General features: G+C 37.7%; 1 protein-coding gene across 3 annotated transcripts in view; it reads right to left on the bottom strand.

Annotated features, from left to right (window-relative positions):
* The window catches only part of ckn (CRK like proto-oncogene, adaptor protein), a 103,427-nt gene that overhangs the window by 47,417 nt on the left and 32,099 nt on the right, over positions 1–23,911 (bottom strand). Inside the window, exon 1 of one of the 3 annotated variants that reach the window (XM_088031590.1) lies at positions 1,182–1,396. The exons of the other annotated variants lie outside the window; for them this stretch is intronic. Within the exon in view, the coding sequence (XP_087887716.1) occupies positions 1,182–1,203 (22 nt within the window). The 5' untranslated portion in view covers positions 1,204–1,396. Of the gene's footprint in view, positions 1–1,181; positions 1,397–23,911 lie in introns of those variants that run through there. 3 annotated transcript variants of the gene reach the window in all.

Raw genomic sequence — 23,911 nt, 5'->3', positions numbered from 1 at the left:
AGATTAAACGTCAATTATTGTCAAAACACGGATCTTTGAAGAGTGGAAGCTATTCGATCAATTCGCATTAAATTTATGCATAATTGAATTCGCAATCTGATCTAAAAGTGCCCACTTGGGAGGCGAATGATTGCTTGTGCCGCAAAAGCCCTCATTGTTTCAATATAACCTAGTGGAACGAAAAAGTGTAACTGTACTTAATCGATAGATTGTATCTCATCTATGATGTGAAGAGAGTATCGGTAATTCAATTTATCGTTCCGTGAGCGTGCCAAATCGTATCCATTTTCCTAACAAGTTTTTTAATTTCGATGAAAGTCCGTTTATGAACGTTCTGATTCAATCGCTATCTATAACAGCACACTTTAGAAAAAACGAGAAGCATGAAATATTTCAAGCGGCCGAATTAAGCGTGAATTATTACAAAGTTGCGTTTGGATGGAACCTGTATGGGGATTATCAAAATGTAATTTTGCAACACCTCCAGCGCTAAATAAAATTACATTTACATAATGATGTAATTCGCAAAGTTGTCGGAATTAATTAGCGATTTCTAATTTTAAAAGGATTTCAGACGGAGGTGACAAGGCGCAAAAAGTTAGCAACAAAACTGGGTGAGATAAACAACATTTTGGTCATGCTCTCCTTTGGCTTAAATTCAATTTAAAGGCTTGTACGGCAATTCTAGCTGAGCTAGAAGAGCACTAAAATGTTTGCCTCAATTATTTTTACAGCCAATAACAGTTAATTAAAAATTTCTAAAGTGGAGTGTTAATTGGATGAGAAAAATTTTTACTCCCCTAAAATTGGAACGGTTTCGAACCTTTTTCCGGGTTCCTCCGCCTCCAAGAAGAACTTTTATAAGTCACCTCGCCGGGCAACTTTCAAATCGGCTGAAATAAATAACATCTCGCACAAAGAAAAACGTGACAATAGCAATGAAAAAAGGCTTTCTTGTGTACGTCCAGCATAGCCGCACGTCTATTCTAAATCCGACTGATTAAGGCTAAGTTAGTGTGACAAATTGTCTCTAAAAGGTTTTACTAAAAAAAGTTTGAGTTACGACATCAGCAGCACTAAAAATTCATGGAAATGATAGCAGGTAGGTTCCTTAGAAGAGAAACATGAGTACCATGCGAAATACTTATAACGACGTCCTCTTATAAAATTAATATTCTCACCGTGTTTAGCGAGGAGTACCATAATCCCACAAATTTCCAAACTAACCCACTTGCACCCACAACTGTTCTCAAACAAAGCCAATGAACGCCACCGATGATAATACAGACATTATCAAAATATACACACAAGTTTCTGTAGCGTCTGTTTGTGTTTTATGAAGGACTGTACCACACGTGCACAGCTTCTCTGGCAGCCACACCGTGAAGAACTAAACACGAACAAAGCTCGCCGAGTTTAGTGGCCTGGCTACGATGAGAAAACCCTCCAATCAGGCAAGGTAACCATGTTAAGGTCACGGAAAAGATTCTGGTAGAGGTACGATTGTGGGCTTTCTAACACCATTTCGGAGGGTTTACTGAAATGTTTACTCAAGAAATTAGCCCTCGGCGATTAACTTCACTTAATGAAAGGTTTAAAATTCCCACTTAATGAGACCGGAAGTCAATTGCGCCAAGAAAATTCCGAGAGAGTTTTTGTTATTAATTTTGGGGTAAACGGTCGTAATTTTAGAGGGTGGAGGATTACGATTCGGAGATTTCAACGGGCGAGCAAGAAAGGTGCAGTGAAACCCGAGAAAAATATGAGATGTTTACCGTTTATTACTACTAGATTAGTTAAACTGTTCCAAGGTTAGTAAATTTTAGCTGTCACTCCGAGGTATAATATTCGAGATTTACAGTTGTTCAATTTTGGAATGTTAAGAATTAAGTCTCTGGGACAACTCTGAAATTTTATTCGACGTTCTAACAATGAACGGAGAAATTAATTTTGTCCCTAGGGGCGAACAGCGGGGTTCTCCACTTGTTTAATTACAATAGTTTAATTACAAGAGGTTGTTTATTGTCCAACTCCAAACACCCATCATTTGATAGACCGTTATAATGGAGTCATAGGTACAAGAAATTGACTAAACATGTAAATTACAATCATCTTGTTACTACACTAAGCTAAATAAAATGATCATAATGTCATAATGAAATAGTAGTGACAAGTAAAATAAATTGAAATTTATACCTGTATAACGCTACTTGTTCATATGTGAGAGCTCCAGCAAGTAAGATAAATTACGTATTGATTTGTAGATATAAACATTGTTGATGTAATGCTGTGCATAATATTCTATTACACACAGTGACTTACAACGAAGCGAAGCAACAACAATAAATTTTATTAGAGACAGTACACTCATTAGGACCATCTCGTCAGCATGTTGTTTCTTTGGGCGTGTGATATCTGAATCAATTTTTTGCACCCACGGTCCACTTTAGACCCATGACTTGACAAGCTATTAAATTTGCAAGGTAATAATCGAGGTCGGGCGATATCCCCAAAGATGCAGGTGCCTCTCAAGCGTTTATAAAAGGATCCAACTTTTCTTGGAACCGTTTGATAAACCGTCGATCTTACCTGTAAATTAAACAAAGTTGCATGCCCAAAAATATTAAACCTTCCGACATCGTAACTCATAATTTTACAGACATTAAAACGTTTTGGTTGTGGCGTGCTTTACGATGTCACTTTGGAACAATGGGGGAGTTTATTTTTATTTCTAGGCTCCAAGCCGCGTTCGTACAGTGCAACGACACATTTGAAGACGATTTTATTCAACAAGAAGTAATGACGCTGGAGCCGACAGTTTTAAAGTTTGATTTAACCGTGAGATTTTATGTTTCATGTCCACGAGCTAGTTCTACTCTCAACGTACTCGCCGGGAAGAAAAAGGCAATAAATAGAAAACAAAAACTGACGGCTCTAGGCTGTTCTGCAATCAAATGGCCATAAATAAGCAACGAGGAAATACTACAACAGACGTAGATACACGATTCGCACTACCTCTGCTCAACACCAACGGATGAACTCGAGACTTTTCAATCGAAATTCCTGGAAGAATTTTCGATCTACCTGTTCTAATCCCTCAAAAGCGGGCGAACCGGACTTCTGTCCGGGGCCATGAATGACACAAAAAGAGCATTTTCTAACAGAAAACTGAGCATTGTTGGAAGAAATTGTAAACGACGTTCCCTACGAAATTTATATTTAATCACCTTTGTTACACAGTTTAATGGTTTTTAGTGTAATTGTTCTCTTTCAGTTGGAGATAAAACTACCGATTCAAAGAACACGCATCGCTGAATATTTTCTAAAATAAAGTAGACAAAAGCCCACTGACCATATAAGTCCAGTTTTGAATCATCGTACAGTTATCTATCACTTCAAAGTTGAATGTTCGTGTTGCCTCTTCGGAATTTCCGTAATGCGATAACGAATCCGATAAAAGTCCAGTCGAGTAAATTATTTATGAAAAATGTGAGAAATGCGCCAAAACAGCAATCAGCGAAATCGCCGTACTTGTCCATCTCTATGAATGGAGCTAATTTGCAGTTCACGGCGTCATTCAGTCGCTGAATATCATGTCTGAAAACCCCATCCGACAAATTATCGCTACATAAAATTAGGATTCTTTGATTTGCAGCGAACTGGTCCATAATTCAGGTCGCTATTCAACCGAAACGAATAAGAAAATAGAAAACCGCCCTGGCCATTTTCTTGCCGTTGATAATTTGTAGCTCCATTGTTATCCGCGCTACCGGAATGATAAAAAGAGAACCAAATGGTTTCCTCTCCGGGAACCTAAATGTTATCGCGATGGTTTGTTGCATGCATAAATCTCCAAAACCGCAGATCGCGCGTTTAATCATTATTCGGTTTAAAGACACCGACGGAGTGTTTTATTCCAAGAACGGTACGAGATGGGGTTAAAGTTATAAAAGGGATCATTATTTTATAAGTTTGTAGGGTCATTATTTATGCTAGATAGCATCGTCCGCTATCCTTTCAACTATTTGCTTTGATTTATCTCGCAATAATTCTAAGCATTTACCTGTATGCAGAGACAGAATGGCTGCCGGGAGCTGCAGCTTTTACGATTCTGATGAATTCACGGCAAACAAAAGCGCGGAGTAAAATATGCTCAACCATGGAAGTGGTGTAGACGAGAAAAGTCCAAATTGTATTTTGGTGGTGCGTTCACATCGCTATTTTGATCCAGATACAATAGCGTCTCGGAAAGAGAGAATCATTCAAATCACGTGCTTTGCGCTCTTATTATTTGATTTCTCTGTGAGAGTTTTGATTGGCGCGTCGATATCACCGTTTGTCGTAATTTATTGAAATATGATTGATAACTGCGCAGCACGTTCCTCTCTCCATCACGAAATACAAGCGTAATTACAAGCTCATAAAAATGCCTGACGACACCTGATCCTCCATTTCTATTTCTGTTGCCAATAAAAATAGACGAATGCTTTTATCTTGTATCTACCGGAATAAATCTGGATGCTGGATACGCGAAGCCCCCCATTTCTTCAGCTGCGTATTTACTTTCTTGATTCGCCAAGACAAGCCCCGAGTTGATAAAATGAAGTTATTCCCATTCGTATTTGTTTGTTTTCAATCCAGGCTATGTAAATGTTTATCTATCAATCACCCTCGAAAAGCTTCGGGAGAAACGTCCCGTCCATGAATTCTTGCATTTCACCTAAAACCAGTCGAAGCGACAACTCGCACCTTTATGTTCAACGACGAAATTACGGTCGGGCTCAGGGGAAATCACGTCACAAAATACAGTAATTGCATGTAGTACGACGCCCCTATGGAGGGGTACGAGCCATCAACATTTCATCACACGATTTTATATTACTTTACGCACAAAATTTGCAAATTGCGGCGCCCGGAAGTGACCATCTTAATTTTTGAAGTCTGTCAAAACATACCTGCCTTATCTTGAAGACTGACATTTTAAAGAGGGCACAACGCTAATCGTCCTGTAAAGATAACTCCGGATAATGGGGCAAAAAATCGACCCTTTTATTGGAAGTCAAGACTCAGTCAACCAATTCCGAAATGGGTGCTGGTCCAGTTGGCGCATTCCGCCGCTCAGGTGCTGTATGCTTTGAAATCGCATAATCTAAATACAATGGACTATTTTAACAAGCAATTGATTTTTTTAATGAAATCCAATCCGACAGTAGGTTGGGTGAAATGAAAAACAATAGCTTTCTCAATGTTATTTTTCTCGCGAGCTACCAGTGAAACTGAGGTGTGGAGTGGTAATGAAATTGGTAAACTAAATCAGTGGTTTCAAGTATCAGATATGTCTTTGTTGGCTTCGTCATTGTAGTGTTATATAACTCTTTACGAGCCTTTGTTTTGACTGTATTCGACTCACATGTTTGTTTTAAATGGACACTTTGGATTTTTCATGTAAGAATTTTTACTGCCACCCACAAGACAATGTGCCACCTGAACTGACACGATACAGCCCACGATGGACTTTTATATTCCCAAATGCCAATCATAAATCGAAATTTTTTTTAGCGGTTGCATCAGATTGCAAACAAACGTCCTGACCTAGCCGATATGATTGTTGTAGGACGGTCATGGTCGCGTCATTAAACTCATATATTTGCGCATCAGTATATGTAAATAATGACATAATAATAAAAACGTAATAATTCTATGCACGCTGTTCTTTATTCTACTTTTTTCCCAATCGCGCTCGGCTAATCAATCTTCGAAGAAGGAAATTACCACTTCATCATGATTATCATTTTTGGAGAGTACCGTACACTGATAATAAATCATTGAAATCTACAGACAACCATGCGACTATAAATTTGTGGACACTAGCAAAAACGAAGACCCGCTAAATTACCTTTCGTTTTATTGTAATAGAAGCTGAGTCATTTCCGCTAAAATCCCACTCGAACAGGTAGGCAATTTCTCAAAATTGCATCCTTCACTTTTATACCAAAAAAATGAGCGGAAACTCGTGTAGGCCATACAGATTTATGTGTTCAAGTAGTACCATCTTCAGTAAGTAGCATTGACATTCACAGCAGTCGAGCTCAACTAAATATGATTTAATATGTTGCAGCCAACCTTGAGACGTATACTCAGGCTAAATATTTTAATTTTGTAATTAACATTCGTAGCAGTTAACTTACAATGAGTGTTAAACAATTGTAAAATTTCGAAGTCCGTCCCATCCATTTCACTTGTGCCAAAACAACAAAACAATCCATCGGTCATTGTGGGCTTATGAAAAACACGTTTTGTTTCTCTACTTCATCCCTTGACAAAGAATATATTTCTACCACGACTCTTCCAGCCGTAAAATTTATCTACATCAAATACCTGGACAAAATGGTGGGTGTATGTAATATTTTTGTGGTTTTTAAAATGCAGCACAATGTTCGTCTCTTTCTTTCCCTCCGGTAAAAATAGAGATGGAGTAATGATATTCTATTATACCTGTGAAGCACGCTATAGAACGACATTTTAAAAGTGTTCTTAGAAACGAGAGGCATGCTGGGTTGAACAATACAACCTTGCAGGGCCGCAAAACAGCTACAGGGGATATTACCGGACGGTCTAGAAGACGGTAAGACAACATGATACTCCAACCAGTTTTTCCGCGGTGTGCATCGAATTTGAATTACAAATGCTGCTTGCGACCAACGAGACAATGCAGTTGACGCATTTTTTGCTTGATATGATAACGTCGAAAGCAGAGAAACAAACCGAGAAGTGATTAAAATAAAGAGAGTTTGCCTCGTTAATATGCCAGGACCGACAATAATCTCTGAACGCTTTTATTTTTCGGCTCTCAAAACCAAACCCGAGCGTCTGAAAAAGAAGTTCTGACACCAACAATGCGAGCGATAATTGGCAACAACTTCGAATATTATTATTCGCTTGGAGCCAGTAATTTAGACCAAACATAGATAATTTATCATAAATAGAGTAGGAGTAATTAATTATTTTGCCCCTTTCCCGATGATTTCGATGATGGGCATAACTGGTTGCCATCCCCCACATGAAAAATGAATACGTTATCCATTATAAGGGAGGGCGTGGACGGTCAATTTTGCAAAATTTCCAATATGGAAATCGATCTGCCTTAGGGGACACATGAAGTATTCACGCTTCCACCACGCAATCAGCTCAGAACTTAATTTTTACGGACCCCTCAATCGGATGCAGCCCATGCAAACAACAACGTTGATTTCGCGTTTAATGACTGACCCTTGTAGGTGTGAACTAAATATAGAAGGACAAGATCAGCGGAGCCTTTTTAAGCTCGTTTGACGAAGTGGTATGGGATCGCCCTTGTGGGTTAATTAACTCAGTGCAAAACCCGGCTCGACGGTCATTACCAAAATGACCTCTGCAAATTAGCTCCGGCTGTGCTCTGTCGGCACTGATTTATTTTCAATTCTTCTTTTATCATTTGAAGCGAGCATTCACTTCCATTCGAGGTGATTAAAAAAAAATTCAAACGTTACATGTGCCCTGTGACCCACGACAACCTTAGGCCGATTGCCGCGGCAGGTGAAGAAAAAGCGACGGAGATAAAGGTTCACGACGAGCTTAGATCCGTTATATGTATACTGTTTTGGGTTTTGAGAAAAATACGGGAACGGGCATTGAAGCGAGAAAAGTTTCCCGTAATGCGATTTGAAGATTTTAGAAACATTGTCACATTTTTCTCCACAAGAAATATGTGGGGCATCAATTACAATTTAGCGAACGGTAATGTCAGATATCGTACTTGGAAATATTTTAACGGCAGCTGGACCGAATAAGTAAATTCTTCCGATGGGCGTATTTCAATTAATGCCATGACAATTTTCAAATTACTAAAATAATAACCTCGTATTATTCTGAATTTATTACCTTCTATGTATGGCTGGTTTCGCCAAGTTTTTCCTTGAAAATTATTAATTAAGAGCAAGAGAATACTGTTAATCTCCAGATGCAGGAATTTAGTGGTGTTGCGTTGAAACGGGTTTCCCACTGGGTTAAATAAGTCTGCTTTTATTACTCATATTTTTGTTTCTCGGTTTTCAAATTTTCATTGCAATCTATAGAGTCGTAGCTGCATCCCATTACGATCCCGTTAGCCTGCTCCTTTCACGACAGAATTATAGTATTTCATGCATTGTAAAATACCAATTAGAATTTTTTTTGGAACGCGGCACTAAACAACTAATAAAATTCGCCACTTGTATTTGTAAAAACTCTTTCGAGCTGCAGGTAGCATTCGGTCAGTGCCGGCTTTTCTGCCACATGCGTGTATTAATATGCTGAGTTATTTATTGAAGTCTTCTCCAATAAATAATTACTCTCAAGAACATGTTTATTTGCCCAGCCTTAGTGCACCGTAGAGGCTGTATTTATGTGTTAAACACGTACACAATGCAACAGCTGTACCTGTATTTAATACCTTCAATTTATTATCCAAAGAAATAACGTACCAGGCCATATTACACAAAATGAGCAAGATAATTTCAAGTGTTGTATTGCACCGGCTTCTTAAATATCTCCTCAATAAATTCAGTTTTCTTTTTAAACGCTTCGGGTGATTTTTGGTGGAGGAATTCGCACCTTCGTCGACACGCGTGCTTTACTCTACGAAGAACAATTTCTTCTTCGTAACAAGAGATGTTTTAAGTGTTAATTGTTCCTGAAACGCGCCTATAAAGCTCATTTACCGTAAAAACTAAAGTCATTTTGCAATGACATGTGCGGTGGAATTTTTTATAGCTTCCAAGTTAATAATAACAATACGAATCGCGCGTATTGAGATATCGATCAGGACTCAACAGTTTATTAATTTCACGCAGTAAAAGTTAAAGTTGGGGTCACAATTAGCGCTTGATTTGCTTCATTGTTGCGTTAGTGTATGTATTTAATAACTATTGGGAATCGACTTTCATGCTCATTGTTAGTTTTCGGAAAAAGCCGTTTGCATTCCTATAAACAAACAGTGGAGAAAAGCGCAATTCGAAATGGGAAATAGCGAATAGGTCACATGAAACGGCGGTCACGGTGAAGGACTATAATAATTGCGAAAGTTGGAGCTGATAAAGAATATTTATTAACTTTAACCGCAACATTTTCATAAATAATTACAAAGCAAGTTGGCTTCATAACACGATTCACGAAAGTTCTAATTCTCGTATATCGATTGAGCTATTAACGCGGTGCTGTAAAAACGTGCTCTTTGCACTTTCCTCGGATTCATGTAATTACATGCAGAGATTACTGCAACGAATTTCCAAATAACGTTCTTACTGCTTACCTGCGAGGAAATTACACTCATCAAATTTAACGTCATGAAAGCTCGAAAAGCCAACAAAGCTGTGTTTAGGCCATCGATTTTTTGGAAGGAGAGCTTCATACTCGACGGTCTGTCACTTTGATTCATGATGATGACAAAATAACAACTTAATTAAATCTATAAATGCACACATATTAGAGAAGAAAGTTGCAATTTTCAAAATTGTGCGGTAAATGTTTGGTAACCTACAAACGTAGCTAAGTGAAATGCAAACACGAGGTCTTTTAAGGAAAAATTAAGCAATTTACTATCTCCACTTTGCACATTTTATGAAATTTTCACACTGTGCACACACATTAGTCATTACAGAGAAAAACGCTTTTTCCATGAAATTCTTTAGTGTATTTTTTTATTTATTATAGACTTCATAAATTTCCGCCCACGCTTTCTCCCGAGAAAACGCTATAAAATATTACAATTCAATTACAAGAAGTGCAAATGTGCGGAACGTCCTAAAGATTTTTCAGGCATGATAACCGTCAACGTTCCTTTAAAAACTGTCATAAATTCAGTCATAAATTAAACAATTACTTGTATTGCAAAACACGGAACAAAAATGATTTATGAGCACGTAATTAATTGAGCGTATCTATAATTTTAATTACAGTGTTTTTGCGGATAAAACGTTAATTAGGGATTTTTGCCCAAGATTTCTTATAGTTGCAGGTTAACAGTTATAGTCCAAGTTTTAATATAATGAGTTCGTTTATGATTTTATTACAACAACACCTCGAAAGTCGGAATTACCATAAATTCAGTTCTCGCGCATTTAAAATGTCCCCGATTTCATCACGTTGAATAAACTGTTGGAGATCTTGTTTAACGCAAAGGTCTCGACAAATCTATTTGCTTATTTAATAAATAATATTAATTTTCTATTTATGTCTTTACGAGAATCGTAAACGCCATGGTTAAATATAAGTTTAATTGTTGTCTTGATTGGTAATTTACAACTGCGACGGCGCCTTAAAGATACGTATTTATAGAAATTATTGAATATCATCTTATTTTCTCATTAAATTACTCGTTTCACATTCCTATTTCGAACATGAGTAAATTAAGCTGTCACCAGGTATGACAACAAAAAACCAGCAGGAAAACTGCTCGTTCCCAGAATGATAGCAACAATGCGGTGAATTAATGGCAACTGTATAATTTTTGCATTAACCGCCCCTGGCTACTGTAATATCTTGCCCAAGTTGCAAATGAACTCAGTAATCTGGATTTTTTATCACCAATCTTAAATTGAGTCGAGTAAAGAAGCTTCTTTCCTGAACATGGCGAGACCAAAATCAATAAAGTTGTAACACGATGCCGTATTTTCGACGAGATTATTGCTTGAAAGTTGCATTAAGACGAAAGTTACATTAAGTAGTTCGAGATGACTTTATTAATTACTCCAGATACTGCAAACATAAACTTGTGGAGTAATGGCTACCGGATTCGGACGCATTTTCGAAATCGTGACCGGAGAGATTACCTGCGATCAGTTTTTAGAGCTTCACTCCGATTAATGGCAATAACCGTCTTGTGTTTATAAACACGACGTTTAACACCAAGCAGACACAAAAATTACTTCATGTTTATTTTTAGTTTCATAAACATTTTAAATAGAAATCAGTTATTACCGCACGGTAATAAAATCATAATTATTTTATTGTGAGTCATCTGATTAGGCGAAAACTGTTTGAAGCGATGATCAAAGGTCTCTGACCTTTATCAGCCCCTCTTCTTGAATTGTTGACTTTGGTAACAGCCTTATCTCAACATCACAATAGAAAAAGCAACAAAAAGAGTAAACACATGAAAAAGACATCCATCCCGTTTCCAATACAATTGGTTCAAATTCCTCCACTGAACGTCGCAAACACAATTAATTTGTGTAATTGGCCGGCGCGACGGTTGACAATATTGTCGGTTCTTCAGAAGCCAGCGAAAGTTCGAATATCCCATGTTTCAATTAATTTCTCGTATCAAAACTGCTTTTCATAACCTGGAGATTTTGTAACATTTTTAATGGCAGTCAATTTGTACCTTTCCGTGTCTGTTTCAGTGACATCTTAATGAATTAACGTCACAAGAGGCCGTTCGTTTAAAAATCCCAAGCTGAATAACCGGAGTAATTATGCTTGAAATTGGCGGGATAGTTCCCGGCTTAATTAATTAATAAACGTTCAATTTCACAAAGAGCTTTGTGCCCTTCTGGCAACTTCGCAGTCAATGGGTAATAACAATTTGCAAATCGGCAACATATCTCATGAAACAATGCTTGTTTCGTATGCGGCAAAGAAAAGTACCTTAACTGTTCTACCGGTTTATCGTGGCTATAATAGTAAAAGCAATAGTTATACATAATGCAGCAAAGTCGGTTGGTTTACGTTCTTTACGACGAAGGACTCTTGTAGACAGCATCCAAGAAACGTTGTATGAGGACGGCGCCATCAGCTTCTTGAACTTTTAAATTTGAAACACGACAAGATGTATTGTTCTCAAGTTAAATAAACTATCTGCATGTCACACCATTACATATTACTGCACTTTGAAGATGATTCTCTCGAGAATAATGGATGGCAGAGTGTTAGTAAGTATGAAAATTACCCTTTCAACTTTTGCGATTATTCTTCCGAGAACACCAGCAACGTGGCTTGATCGAGATTTGCCAGATTGGGTGTAATGGCTTCTAAAGTGTTGTTTACGTCCCACGCCATAGCTACACTTTGATGTAAAGAGTTTGGAAAATTGAAACATTGAGAATGCGCCAAATGAGGGCAGAAACTGTGCCGAAGCCCTTGACACCGAAATTGTGTCTTCCGCATAGCGATGTCAATAAATCGAAAAACGTAGAAACGTCCATAAATAGATAGTAAACATTGCTTCCTGTTGACACGCCGCTGGTTCTTCACATAATTTTACATTTTAATTCCATGCTCAACGACACCTCATATGTCATTAGAACAAGTAGCTAATGTAAACGCAAATTTAACAAGTTGGAAAGCTGAGCTTGAAATTCACTTTTTCGTAACTGGAATTTGATAATCCCATTAAATCTGCGAATCGCGAGTTAAAAGTTAAAAGCGTGGAGCGCAAAAACCGGCAATTTTGTCTCGTTTAGCGTTCACTTTATTTTCAATGAAAAAATAAAAAAGTTGAGTAAATATGGTTTACGGCATCCGGGAATTTCATAAAGAAACATTAAGACCCTACTTGGCGGAGTTTGAAACTTCGTCAACAATAACGTTCGAGCAACATTTTTAAGTCTGTAAAAACATTGACTATCTCGATCGACGGCGACGAATTCTACTTTTTGTTTGTATTCGTACGGATCTCGAGTTTCCAGTTTGGTTTTAATTCGAATGAATCCAATTCAACTTTTCCTTTTTTCTTTGAAAGTTGGCTAATGAAGTTGGAACCTTTGAAGACTTCTCGAACAATTTTCTATATTATTATTTTAGCCCTTTGGATCATCGCCTTTGGCAATTTTAGGATTATGACGGGTCTTTGTCTGCACAATTGGAAAAGTTCACGGCCACGATCGATCGCGAATTTATTGCTATCAGTGGATTAATTACCATAAATCTACCGCACCATATTATAAATCCTGTTGAATTATGAGCTGCACAGTGGTTTGGAGGAGACAGCAGGGTTGAGGCGACCCACGCGACACCTTGCGGTGTCTGTGAGATGCCCGTCGATAGGCGATAAGTTAATATCCTGGCTGGTGTGAGTGAACTGTCTGATAAGCGATATGAGAGCAAGTTTGTCGTAGGAAGATGTCTGTAGGTGCTTATATAGAGGGGAAAACGCTAAAAAATCCTTTTACGAACTGTCGCTTTATATGCAATGTATATCCGCTCGGGGTGTGGCTGTGGGTCTTGATAATGATACCTGATCGAGATAGTTTCTTACTGACTGGCATTCTATAGACAATAAATACTTATTAGCTAATACACATGCAAAAAAGACAATAACTGGTGATTGTTTCGACGGAGTAGAAGGACGCTTTCGTTGCATTCCTCGCCACAAACAGTTTTCTATCAAAAAATGAAAGTAAAAACTTCCCCATCACCATCGCTTTAATAATTTCCGCTTTACCATTTTCACTTTCTAAATAAAAATTGTAAAGTATGGTCCCCCAAGACTCGAAATTCGTAAGTGTCTTGTAAATATTTAATACCGTGAGGGATCGAAACACAAAAGCTGAAGTCAAAGAATACAAAAAAACACAAGTTTCCAACTTCAACAGTCAATTTCAACTAGACTATTTGAGCATGAAACTTAGCGAATACGGCTGAAAGGGGTAGATTTTATAACTGGGAGCTGATTGCTTAGAAGGGAGCACTTGAGCGTGTACTGTGTTCTCATTTAAGAAATTTATGAGTTTCTGCCATATGCATTAAAATCACTATTCACCAGGTCCGTTACTTTGGCTCCTACGCGCTCATTTTAATTTTTCTCAAGCGGTATCAATCATCCGTTCTGGAATTTCTACTTAATAAATCATCCCAACACAATGACAAATAAAACTGCATTGGAAATTAAATGTCTATTAACACAAAAACATCTCCGGTGATCATCAATTATGTACCCGGAGAACCATTATGGTCATTAGAGGCTGATTTGTATCACATTTAAGGGATGACTGGAGAATTCGGTCTAGACAGTCACAAGTGGATAAAAAACCGTTTGACTGCGACGACGAGCAAACATCATTGAAGTAGATGAGTTCGTGAAACTTCGGACATTGCTTAGGGTTCCCTCAGGTCGTTCTGGATTGCTTTTCAGTTAGCGTTTCCTCTAAATCTTCCACGTTAAATCTAAATGGACTTCGAAGGCAAACTTTGAATATTTTATTGCAATTTTTCTTTCCCTTCTCTCTAAATGGAAATTAAACCCGCTATTATTTAATCGCAGAGATGATCGATACCACTAGAATTTTTCTCCTCGGGCTAAAAAGAGCCGTATTTTATTATACCCGCTTCCACTACATTTCGTCTTGATGTTTTTTGGCGTTTATCGCTCGCCGTGTTCAACTTCATTTCTGGATTTCCTGAGCTTTTGTGCGAAGGTAACGGCCAAAAGCACAAAATAACGTCAATTTTCTCTTACAACATCAAAGCTCCACGTACGGCAACTTTTAACAATGTCTCTTACTTGAATAAAATAACGATGTTGGCGGAGATAAATTGAAACGAAAAAGAGAAGGAAAAATTAGCCAATAAACGCAAAAAATTGAGCTGACATTCGGAATGTTGAAAGATATTTTTTCTAGCAAATTGCCGGCTTATTCGAAGCGAAATGTCGACGCTTAAAAAATTTAGAAACCTTTAGATGGACGCGTGACCAAGCCACTTCTATTTTAAAACGACATTGTCCCTTTACCGTCAATATTGAATCAGGCATTAATTCCTAAACCAATCAATTACCTTAATGCTCTTCGATTTATTAGAAAGGTAGAATAATTGGACTTAATTTTTTATTTTGCCATTTATCAAATGACAATAATTAAGCGACATATTGGCGACATATGCAAATCCCCTTTTTAAAATGAAAGCTGACTGATGAAAGCTTGTTAATATGCAAATTTGAAGTGATAAATTTCACACTTATAATTTGAAAGTCTAAAAGGACGATATTGTTACTCTGGGACTAAATATATTATTCCAAATCGGAGCATGATAATTTTAATTACGCTTAATAAATAATTAATCACGCTATACATAAAACAGAAGTAAGAAACGATGGATACCGGAAGACGTTGGAATAATGAATAAAGGATTAGAAAGAGCTGCACGACTCCCGAAAACGCATTTAGCCAGGAGGAAAGTGAGCTTTAATAAGTTCTGCGAACGTATACGTCATCTTGATTAAACGCGAAATGTGAAAGTATGGATAATGGCAGTAAGCAAACATCGCGTAACATAAAGCTGCTGGAGGATATCAGTCAGGGACTTCCTGCCCTGTCGGTGGATTTTTCCTCTAGCCCTCTGTATCTAGTCCATTAAGAGTAAAAACGCCAACTAATTTACACAGGAAGATAAGAGCAAACGCGTAGCTATTAAACATTTATACGGTCCATTTGCAAAATTACACATTTCGACGAGCAATTACGCGGAGGCTGCGAACTACGTAATATGCACGTTGATTATCGTTACTCCTTCAGAGAATAACTATAAAGAAGCTAAGATATGTGCGAGTCCTCGACAAAGGACTCTTCGTAATAAGGACAAAAGTCCGGGGATTACACGCGAGGATTCACAGCAAGAAGCGTTAATTTTTCCCCTTCGAATATTTATGGTTCTTGTTACACTAGGCCTAGGCTGCATTACTTCGCTGACCCGGAAATCCACAGATCATTGCATCGTTATGACCTCAAGGAGAAAGCCGGGGTGGATTTTATCTGGTTACTTTTATGGTTAAACGGGATAGATTAATGTCACAGTGACAAATCGGTCGGGGCACAAAGGTCAGAATCGTTCTGTTCTACGGCAGAAAGTTCTAATTGTTCTACCTAAAAAGAGAGGTAATTAATCGCTAGCATTGATGCGGCAAATCCATGCACTTGTGACCAAAATAAGATGATAATTCTTCTCGGGTCGTAATGGACGATTATCACCCGCGTGGGTCTTCAAGAATGTGGAAAGAATGCTTGCATGTCGGTGACACGTTGACGTGGTGTTCTACCCATAATTCATACCACAGATCATAAATTAGAATTATGTACGATGCAATAAAAATAGCGATCATTACACATGTTGCAATGAATAGGAGGAAATGCTGATTAGGTTAATATAAATCAATAATCGTTCATACACGAAAAATGCTTAATAATACGTCTCGACATTCATTCTTAAAAGGAGGCGGAGCCCGTCGTAATTAGTTTGCTATTTATTAACAATCAATCACCGATTAAGACATTAAAAACTAGTTATTATCCCGAGTGTCTACTTACCTACTTAATTAAATCTCAAAAGAATGCCAACATTATCAAACCAAATTACATTCAAGCTCTCGTAAAAATTTCTCCCCCCAAACATTACTTTATTAACAGTGTAGATACTCTGTAGCTAAATCAGATTTAGTCAGGAACATAAAACTTTACGACGCCTCTGGAGTACTTTCACCGAACATTGTGGCTGACCAGAAAGGGACGGTGCACCTATCGCACAACTTCACAATCGCAACCCTTAATTTTTGCGGTCTTCTAAAGGTTCCACCGTAAAAGGGAGAGATGTTATCTGATATAATTTTGTAGCCCTTCACTAGAAAGAAAAAATGCTCGACCGCGCTTTACAACCCCCAATTTATAAAGATATTTATCAACATCTTTTAAATATAGACAGGTTTATTTCCAGCACTGAAATCCGTGAAAAAAAAGGATCAAATTTTACAGTGCCATGGTATCGTTTTGTAGAATCCGCTTTATTGGATTGTTGCCAATATCAATATCGAACAATAAGACGGCGTTTTGCACCATCTGCAAAAGTAGCAATAAGCTCGATAAAAAGTACTGTTTACTTTTCTCTTCATGTGTTTCGACTATTATGCAGCTGGAGAAAATAACAGAAGACGCGAGTGGCTTTCTGGGGTTCGCGGAAATAACTTGAGAATCTATAAAAAGAGTGATGAACGTTTTCTAAGCCGGCGCCTCCACCATTGTTGAGCGTTCAAGTAACAGCCTCAAATTAAGTAATGACGTGTGTAGATGCTATCCAGCATTATTACCGCTTCTCTGATACACAGATGCTTGAGTACGACATAAAATATGTTTAGAAATCGAATGCGTCTGCTTATCTTACACTCAAAATACATGTTCTTTGTGTACCAAAAAAGAAAAAAACGGAAAGTACAAAATTATGTAAAAGATAACGCCAGCTATTGGGAAACGTTATGTAAAATTAATTCAGTCGTAGACACATATTATTAAGTATCAACCCGCCTAAACGCTGTAAGAAACCTTATCTCCAGCTTCTGTAATTAACTTTCTCGTGTTTCTAATTTAGTCAGAGTTTACCTCTAATTATTTCCACATTTAATTAAATTAAATCAGCAGATAAAAGTATAACTCCGAAGAAATGCACAACATGACGTGCCTCACATTTTACATGTTCCTCTTCGAGCGATAAGCCGCCGAACACCATAAACCAACTTACAAACAAGAACAAGACTAGAAAAAGCGCGCTCTCCCACGGTTATCAAAATAGGTGATTTGGGTCAAATAGAAGGCGTACCAGTACAACACCAAGGCACTTCCGTGTCTTCCGCTGATGCACACTTCACTATTTCGGTTGTAATTCGCACAAAACGACCCAATTCTCCGCAAAACTTCAGTTTTAACGTCCCAGAACTGGAAACGGCGACACTTGAGGACACGGGGCGGTTCCGGAGGCGGCAAAATGCGATTTGTCTACCATGTGCGCGAATGTGGGTTACCGGCCGGTGACCGTCGAATGTCGTGTTCGCACTGCACGCGAACCCCTCCAACGTCCTCAGCTTCATCTTGAGGTGGCTGGAGCAGCGAATTTCTTATGGTAATAACGGACCAGGTTACGATCAGATTGGGTTTCCGGAGTTCGCGTGGAATTGATCGATTTCGTATTCAGATTAATGTTTACTGTAAATACAACAGCTGTGAAAAATTGGTGCAAGAACGAGTTTTGCACTCGCCAAAGGCTCTGCCGAAGAAAGACAACAATTAAAGCTGCTCAAATCAAGGGCAATGGGTACATGGAAATCGAGATTGGTCAAGAAATCACACTTTCACTCGTCTATCTTAAAAGTTTATAAAAATTTATTGTTTCAGATACGTGGGCTATTGCTCACCATCTTGTAATCTCGTCGCATGTAAAAGAGATACAGAGACAAATGAAACTGTCACGTATACGACTTGGCAGTTTTCATTTTAATTGTGTTCTGCACTAGCATTATCTCTGCTGCAACGCTAAAACTGCCTCAAAAGATGTACTAAATGTTAAATTGTTCAACTTTCGGTGCTCATATTACACATTTACAGAATCGCAAGACGTTTGTCAAAATTACGAATTTTATTGGATAATGTCCCATCAAACAAAAAATTCAACTTCAGTACTCTTTGCATAATTTCTAATTTAAGAAATAAAACCCTTTTTTTCATCTTTGTCCAAGTTTCCGGTGACAGATTCCTTTTCAAATCGAAGATCTAAAACCCATATATTTGCTGACACGTGTAAAACTAATCCAATTCACTTGCTCCTCCGGATAATTTCACAAAAAGCGCCAGGAATGTGCTCTAATCTTTAAGGAGCATCGAGCTCTTAGCATGCTTCCCTAGATTCCATTCAAAATGTCTTAGTCCTACCTTGTACTCTGGCATTTGATAAGCAAGAAATGACAGTACAACACAACACGCCCATTGAATGAACATGTTGGTAATTCATGTCAGATAATTATTTTACATATCGTTTAGCCTTCGAGACGACATGAACTAACTGAAATTTGTAGCATAAACAATCATATTTCACCGCACCAGCCAAGCGTAGACGTTGGAATAACAAAATATTACGTTATTGACTAGTACATTTCAAATTACATAATTCGGCATCGTAGAACAAATTTTCTATTATGAATAATGACAGTGTTGCGATACGACATGAAAAACGACAAACCGTTTCATCAAAACAGTACGTCATGTATAAACAAAGAGTCGAAAATCGTTTCGGTCGGTAACATCGTTCGTATGATGTATTAATAACGTCGGTACACATTTGATCTTTATTCTTGGCAATCACGGCTATGTCATCTCAAAGATATCACATTTCACCAGCTTCTATTCAATTACCGCAACTTTGTACGGAATATGATAAACGCGATAAGGTGAAGGAAATACGTGAGCACAAAACTAAAACTTCATACCATTTTTAGAGCTTTTTAGCAATGAGCTTTCGTGATCCGACATGTTCTATCGGTAAATAGGTCGCATGTAATTAGGTAACGCTGTTCAAACTTCCAAATTTCCACCTTTATATACCGTGTAACCACATAAATGTTTCATCAACGCATAGAGAAAATGAGCACGAAAATCGTGAAGTTAAACCGCGTTGCTTGGTTTTAATTAGAGAGGGTGCAAAGTAAAATTTAAACTTTCAAGTAATGACTTGGAGGGGTTAGTGTACTCAAGCACACACAAAACACACCAATTCGTCACCTGTACAGCACTCAAAAAACTACGCTTCTTTCGATAAAATCAGAACACCGCAATACAGTAAATGTGGTCCAATAAACCGACTCTGCAATAGCCTGAATCGAGCTCCAATTAAAAACGTTCGTTTTATCCAATTTGTTGCTTCATTGTCCATTTTCTGCGTCAACATAAATTGGAGGAATGGAGCAAAGCCAAATTTTTACGATCGCTATCTTAAATTTTGCATACCGAACGTTTGATACAATCGAAATGCAGAAATTGCGAAATTACTTTACTTGAGTGAAAGCCACCACACGCTGATCATGAACACCGAAAATGTTTTTGATTTCGTTATGCCTACGATTACTCACGCTCCACCTAAAATTCATATACAAATTACCTTCGGAAGAGTTAATTATGAGTGTTATACAATATTGTGTGGGTTTCTGATATTAAGATTTATATAATAGATAGACGTGCACCCACACTTGACTCCCTTCAAGAAACGCTAAATTAATAATTAGCCGGAAGATTACCATCACAATAGACAATAAAATACGTACGTCTATATACCCAAAACCGGAGTCGAAATTACACGTTCATCTCTAGCTACGGGCCAAACTATGAAGAAATTCTCGGTCTCGTTTCACTAAAAATCGAAACCGAGAGATCAAAGGTGATCGTAAAATTGCCTCCAGAGAAATCACAAGCACAATTCAAATAATAAAAAGTAGGGCAAATACCCAAAAAGGGCAACAATCATTAACCGAATCCACTTTTGTTTGCGTTTCTCATTATGACCTCTGACATCCAGCCAAGGTTTTCAAACATTACAGACGCATGGCGAATGGCGAATGTCACACATCTGTATAAATCGTCAGTTATCTCTGACATTACTATCAATTATAAGCAACTATTCTTAACATAACCATAATAAACATCAATCGGCATGTAGCAACTTCGTGCCACAGGGAAATCGAACCCATTGAATATCAATTCAGAAGCAAAATTGAAAGACAAGATGCTCTTTGTTGTTCACAGCCGAAAACCTATCGATTCGCTCCGTCAATTGAACTAGTGAAATGCGGGCCATTACCTCCAGTTTCAACGATAAAACGAAACATGCAAAATTTGCTTTTATGTGATGCAGAAGCCGTAACTTTTTTATTAGCAAAAATAAGCCAAACTTTATTTATGATTCGAGAAATTCAATACACAAGCTAAGACCTGTCGATTGCACTAGAACATGATTGTCAACAAATACGCTGCCGTGTGATCGAGATTTATTCCATCTATTCCGATAGTCAGCTTCAAATAAGAAAACGACAAAAAAGTAACAGATATAAAGTTCGCTGCTTTTAGCACTTTCCGACGTTTATTTGGGTACGGAATCTGCAAACACGGAAGGAAAATAAATATAGCTCTTGTTACTTCCGAAGTTCCTGTTATGACTTTACTACAATTATTTTGACTTCGGGAAAACTGCGAACAATTTTTCGTCGATTTAGAACCGCTAAACTTCCTGTGGAAATTTTATCCTACGAATCTCTTTGTTCTCCTCAATCCAATTTTCAATTTCCAACCTTCACGGAAGTTACAGGATATTCGTTACCTTCATCAGAATCACTTTTATTTTGATAAGCCGCATTCGACTTGGCTTCTTACCTGAGCGCCTTCCAAGAAAATCTGGGATTTTTTGCATCCGTAATTAAAGAGTTATGGTTTCCACGACCTACCCTCGGGTCTGAAGGCTGTTTTTTCCCTGACAGCAGTGATCTGTCGACCAGCCTTATAAGGCGCAATTGACATAGTCTGATCTCAACATTATGTTAAATTGTAGAGCTGGAGGCGCCAGCATGGTCTGCTAGATGCGGTCGATGGCTTGAGTTGCATCTCCTCGACAGCCTTTGTATTTCTACACAACATTATATTACATGTAGTGTTTTAGGCGTCACATCATGTAACGTCGTCCATTACGTGTAATATATTGTTCGAGTTCGGTGAGGTTTGCATTTTAATAAAAGAACACGTCAGATTAGAAATTATGGCAGCTCCGGGACCTCATGGTCGATACTTTAGCGCGCTGTACACTCCCACAAAAAAAGGAAAATTCGATAAACCTGCAATCGAATCCCAAGTTCCGTTGCAGAAATGGCACTTTGACAGTTAGAATACATCGGAAGTCTTCACGGAATCCGATGAGAAAGTCTTGATGCAAATACACACGTGTTAGATAACAATATGATTGAATAGCCATGCGATGAATGTAAAAGATGTTTCCACACACTAAATTCAGAATTCCTCGGTTACAAAGTAATGGAGCGATCAAGTAAGTGCAACCTTTTAATCTGTTAGCTCAGAAGCTAAATCAGAACTAACGACGGCGTATTACATAATATGGGTGAGTTTGTAAAATATAAACTGTATTAATCATGCAGCCAGATGATGACCTGTGAGGTTGACTCGTGACTAAGCTACTCTCTTGTACCTCACTCCTAACTGATGATTACAATAGATCATGATCACGTTTTATGGATATATCCTCTATCTTTCACGGCGATGCTAATCAAAATCATATCCAAATAACTAAATTGGATTCTGAGCGCCAGCAATTTTTGTTCGAAACTTCTCCAACGCGAAAATAAAATTATAAAGGGCTTGCCACAGAAATTAGCGGCGAACTTTACTCTGCAGCCGACACACGTTTAATAGTTTTGGCAATTTTCCCAAACCCCGATTTAAAATGCATGCTAACTCCTTCAGAAATGATTAATGAGGTTCATGAAATAAAATCCAACCAACTTTATGATACACAGCGAATTTTACAGAGAAGCCTGCCCCAAATTCGGTATCTATAATTTTCTTTAAAGATGATAAATTGCGCTAGAAAATTATACTCTTACAAGGTAAATTTACCTTTAGCTCAATTAACTAAGTCTTTATGGACATGTTTATATCATTAAGTGCAAACCCGCACCTGCAACCATAATTTTCCCGGACGACAAGAAAAGCGTCATTCTGGGCTTTATGGAAATTTAAAGCCATCAGTGAAGCAACTTGTTTAGCTACCAAGTACGATTTTCTTTTCCACTAATTTTGCCGTTTTCGCCAGCGCTATATTTTCAAAATGACAACAAAACTGCATTGTCACGCCCAGCGAAGAGGAAGCTCAAATAAAAGCCAAACATCATAAAATAGCCAATCCAATACTGCAATGTTTTATTAGCACATGAACTAATTTCATTAAAGCAAAATAGCGTTCACGTAACACTTTTATACCGGCTCAAGTCATTTTAACTGATCGTTATTATGATTCACGTGTCACTTAAACATTTCTATTACGAATGAAATTATCACAGTTGCATGACTTGCACCTTTTAGATTGACTGCAGTTTTTTACTTTCGCTGCAGAGTGCACATAAATTGATATTTTCTTTATGTCAAGAGACATGATAACACTATCGTCTGGATCTGACATCTCAAATCAGCAAGGAGGATCTCGAATGACCCAGTTTGAGGGAGTAGTCATAGGCAACACAAATTACACGTGACATTGTCACTCTAGTTTATAAGTTATAGAACGATTTAATTAACATTTCCACAGAAAGACATAAATCTTGAGTAAACATTCTTCCTCATTAGATAAGTGTTGACAGGATTACATATTCATTAGTTTGAGGCATTCGCATTTTGGCAAGCTGGTTCCGGTTCAAGATAGTCAAACACCTCCATTGTTATACTGATAGAAGCATAATCAACTGCTAACGCTGACGCAGATAGTGGCTATTATTGAATTATCTTTATACATATTACGTGAATAAAAAAAGAAATTTTTATTTAAGATTACGGCACAAAGTAAGATTACGCTGTTTAACTAGTTGTACAAACTGACTGTGAATTCGTATCTACAAATTTCGCACAAGTGTGGAAAATACGTGAAACAGATAATTGTAACCTCCAGAAACTAGCAAAAAATAACCGACGAAACCACAGAAACTTGTGTGTGTGGTCTTCCAGTCTCGTAAACAAAAATATACTTCTTCTATTTATGGGTTGTATCTTTTCTTGTTTATTCTTCATAGTTGTTGACCACAGTGTGCAAAAACTAACGCAAAACCAAACCAAGTTATTTTCCCGGTAAAAGCAACTCCTAATTACCGAGTAAATCAAGTGGATGTTTTAATTACACAATTAAATATTTGTGAAATGGTGCGAATCACATTGCCAACACCAAAATGAGATAAATTAACATAACACACAAGGAAGATCAAACTTTACAGTCGTCACACATCCTCGTCCAATTAAAGACGTCGACGAAATGCAAGATTGATGAAGTTGTGGTGCAATAGGAGAACACGCATGTTTTTTTAACTACTGTCATTATTTTT

The sequence above is a fragment of the Gnatocerus cornutus genome, chromosome 2, assembly GCF_029298725.1.
Source record: "Gnatocerus cornutus isolate USDA-ARS CGAHR chromosome 2, icGnaCorn1.1, whole genome shotgun sequence".
Lineage (NCBI taxonomy): Eukaryota > Metazoa > Arthropoda > Insecta > Coleoptera > Tenebrionidae > Gnatocerus > Gnatocerus cornutus.
The sequence above is the reverse complement of the archived record's forward strand: the minus strand, read 5'-3'. Positions and strand labels throughout refer to the sequence as shown.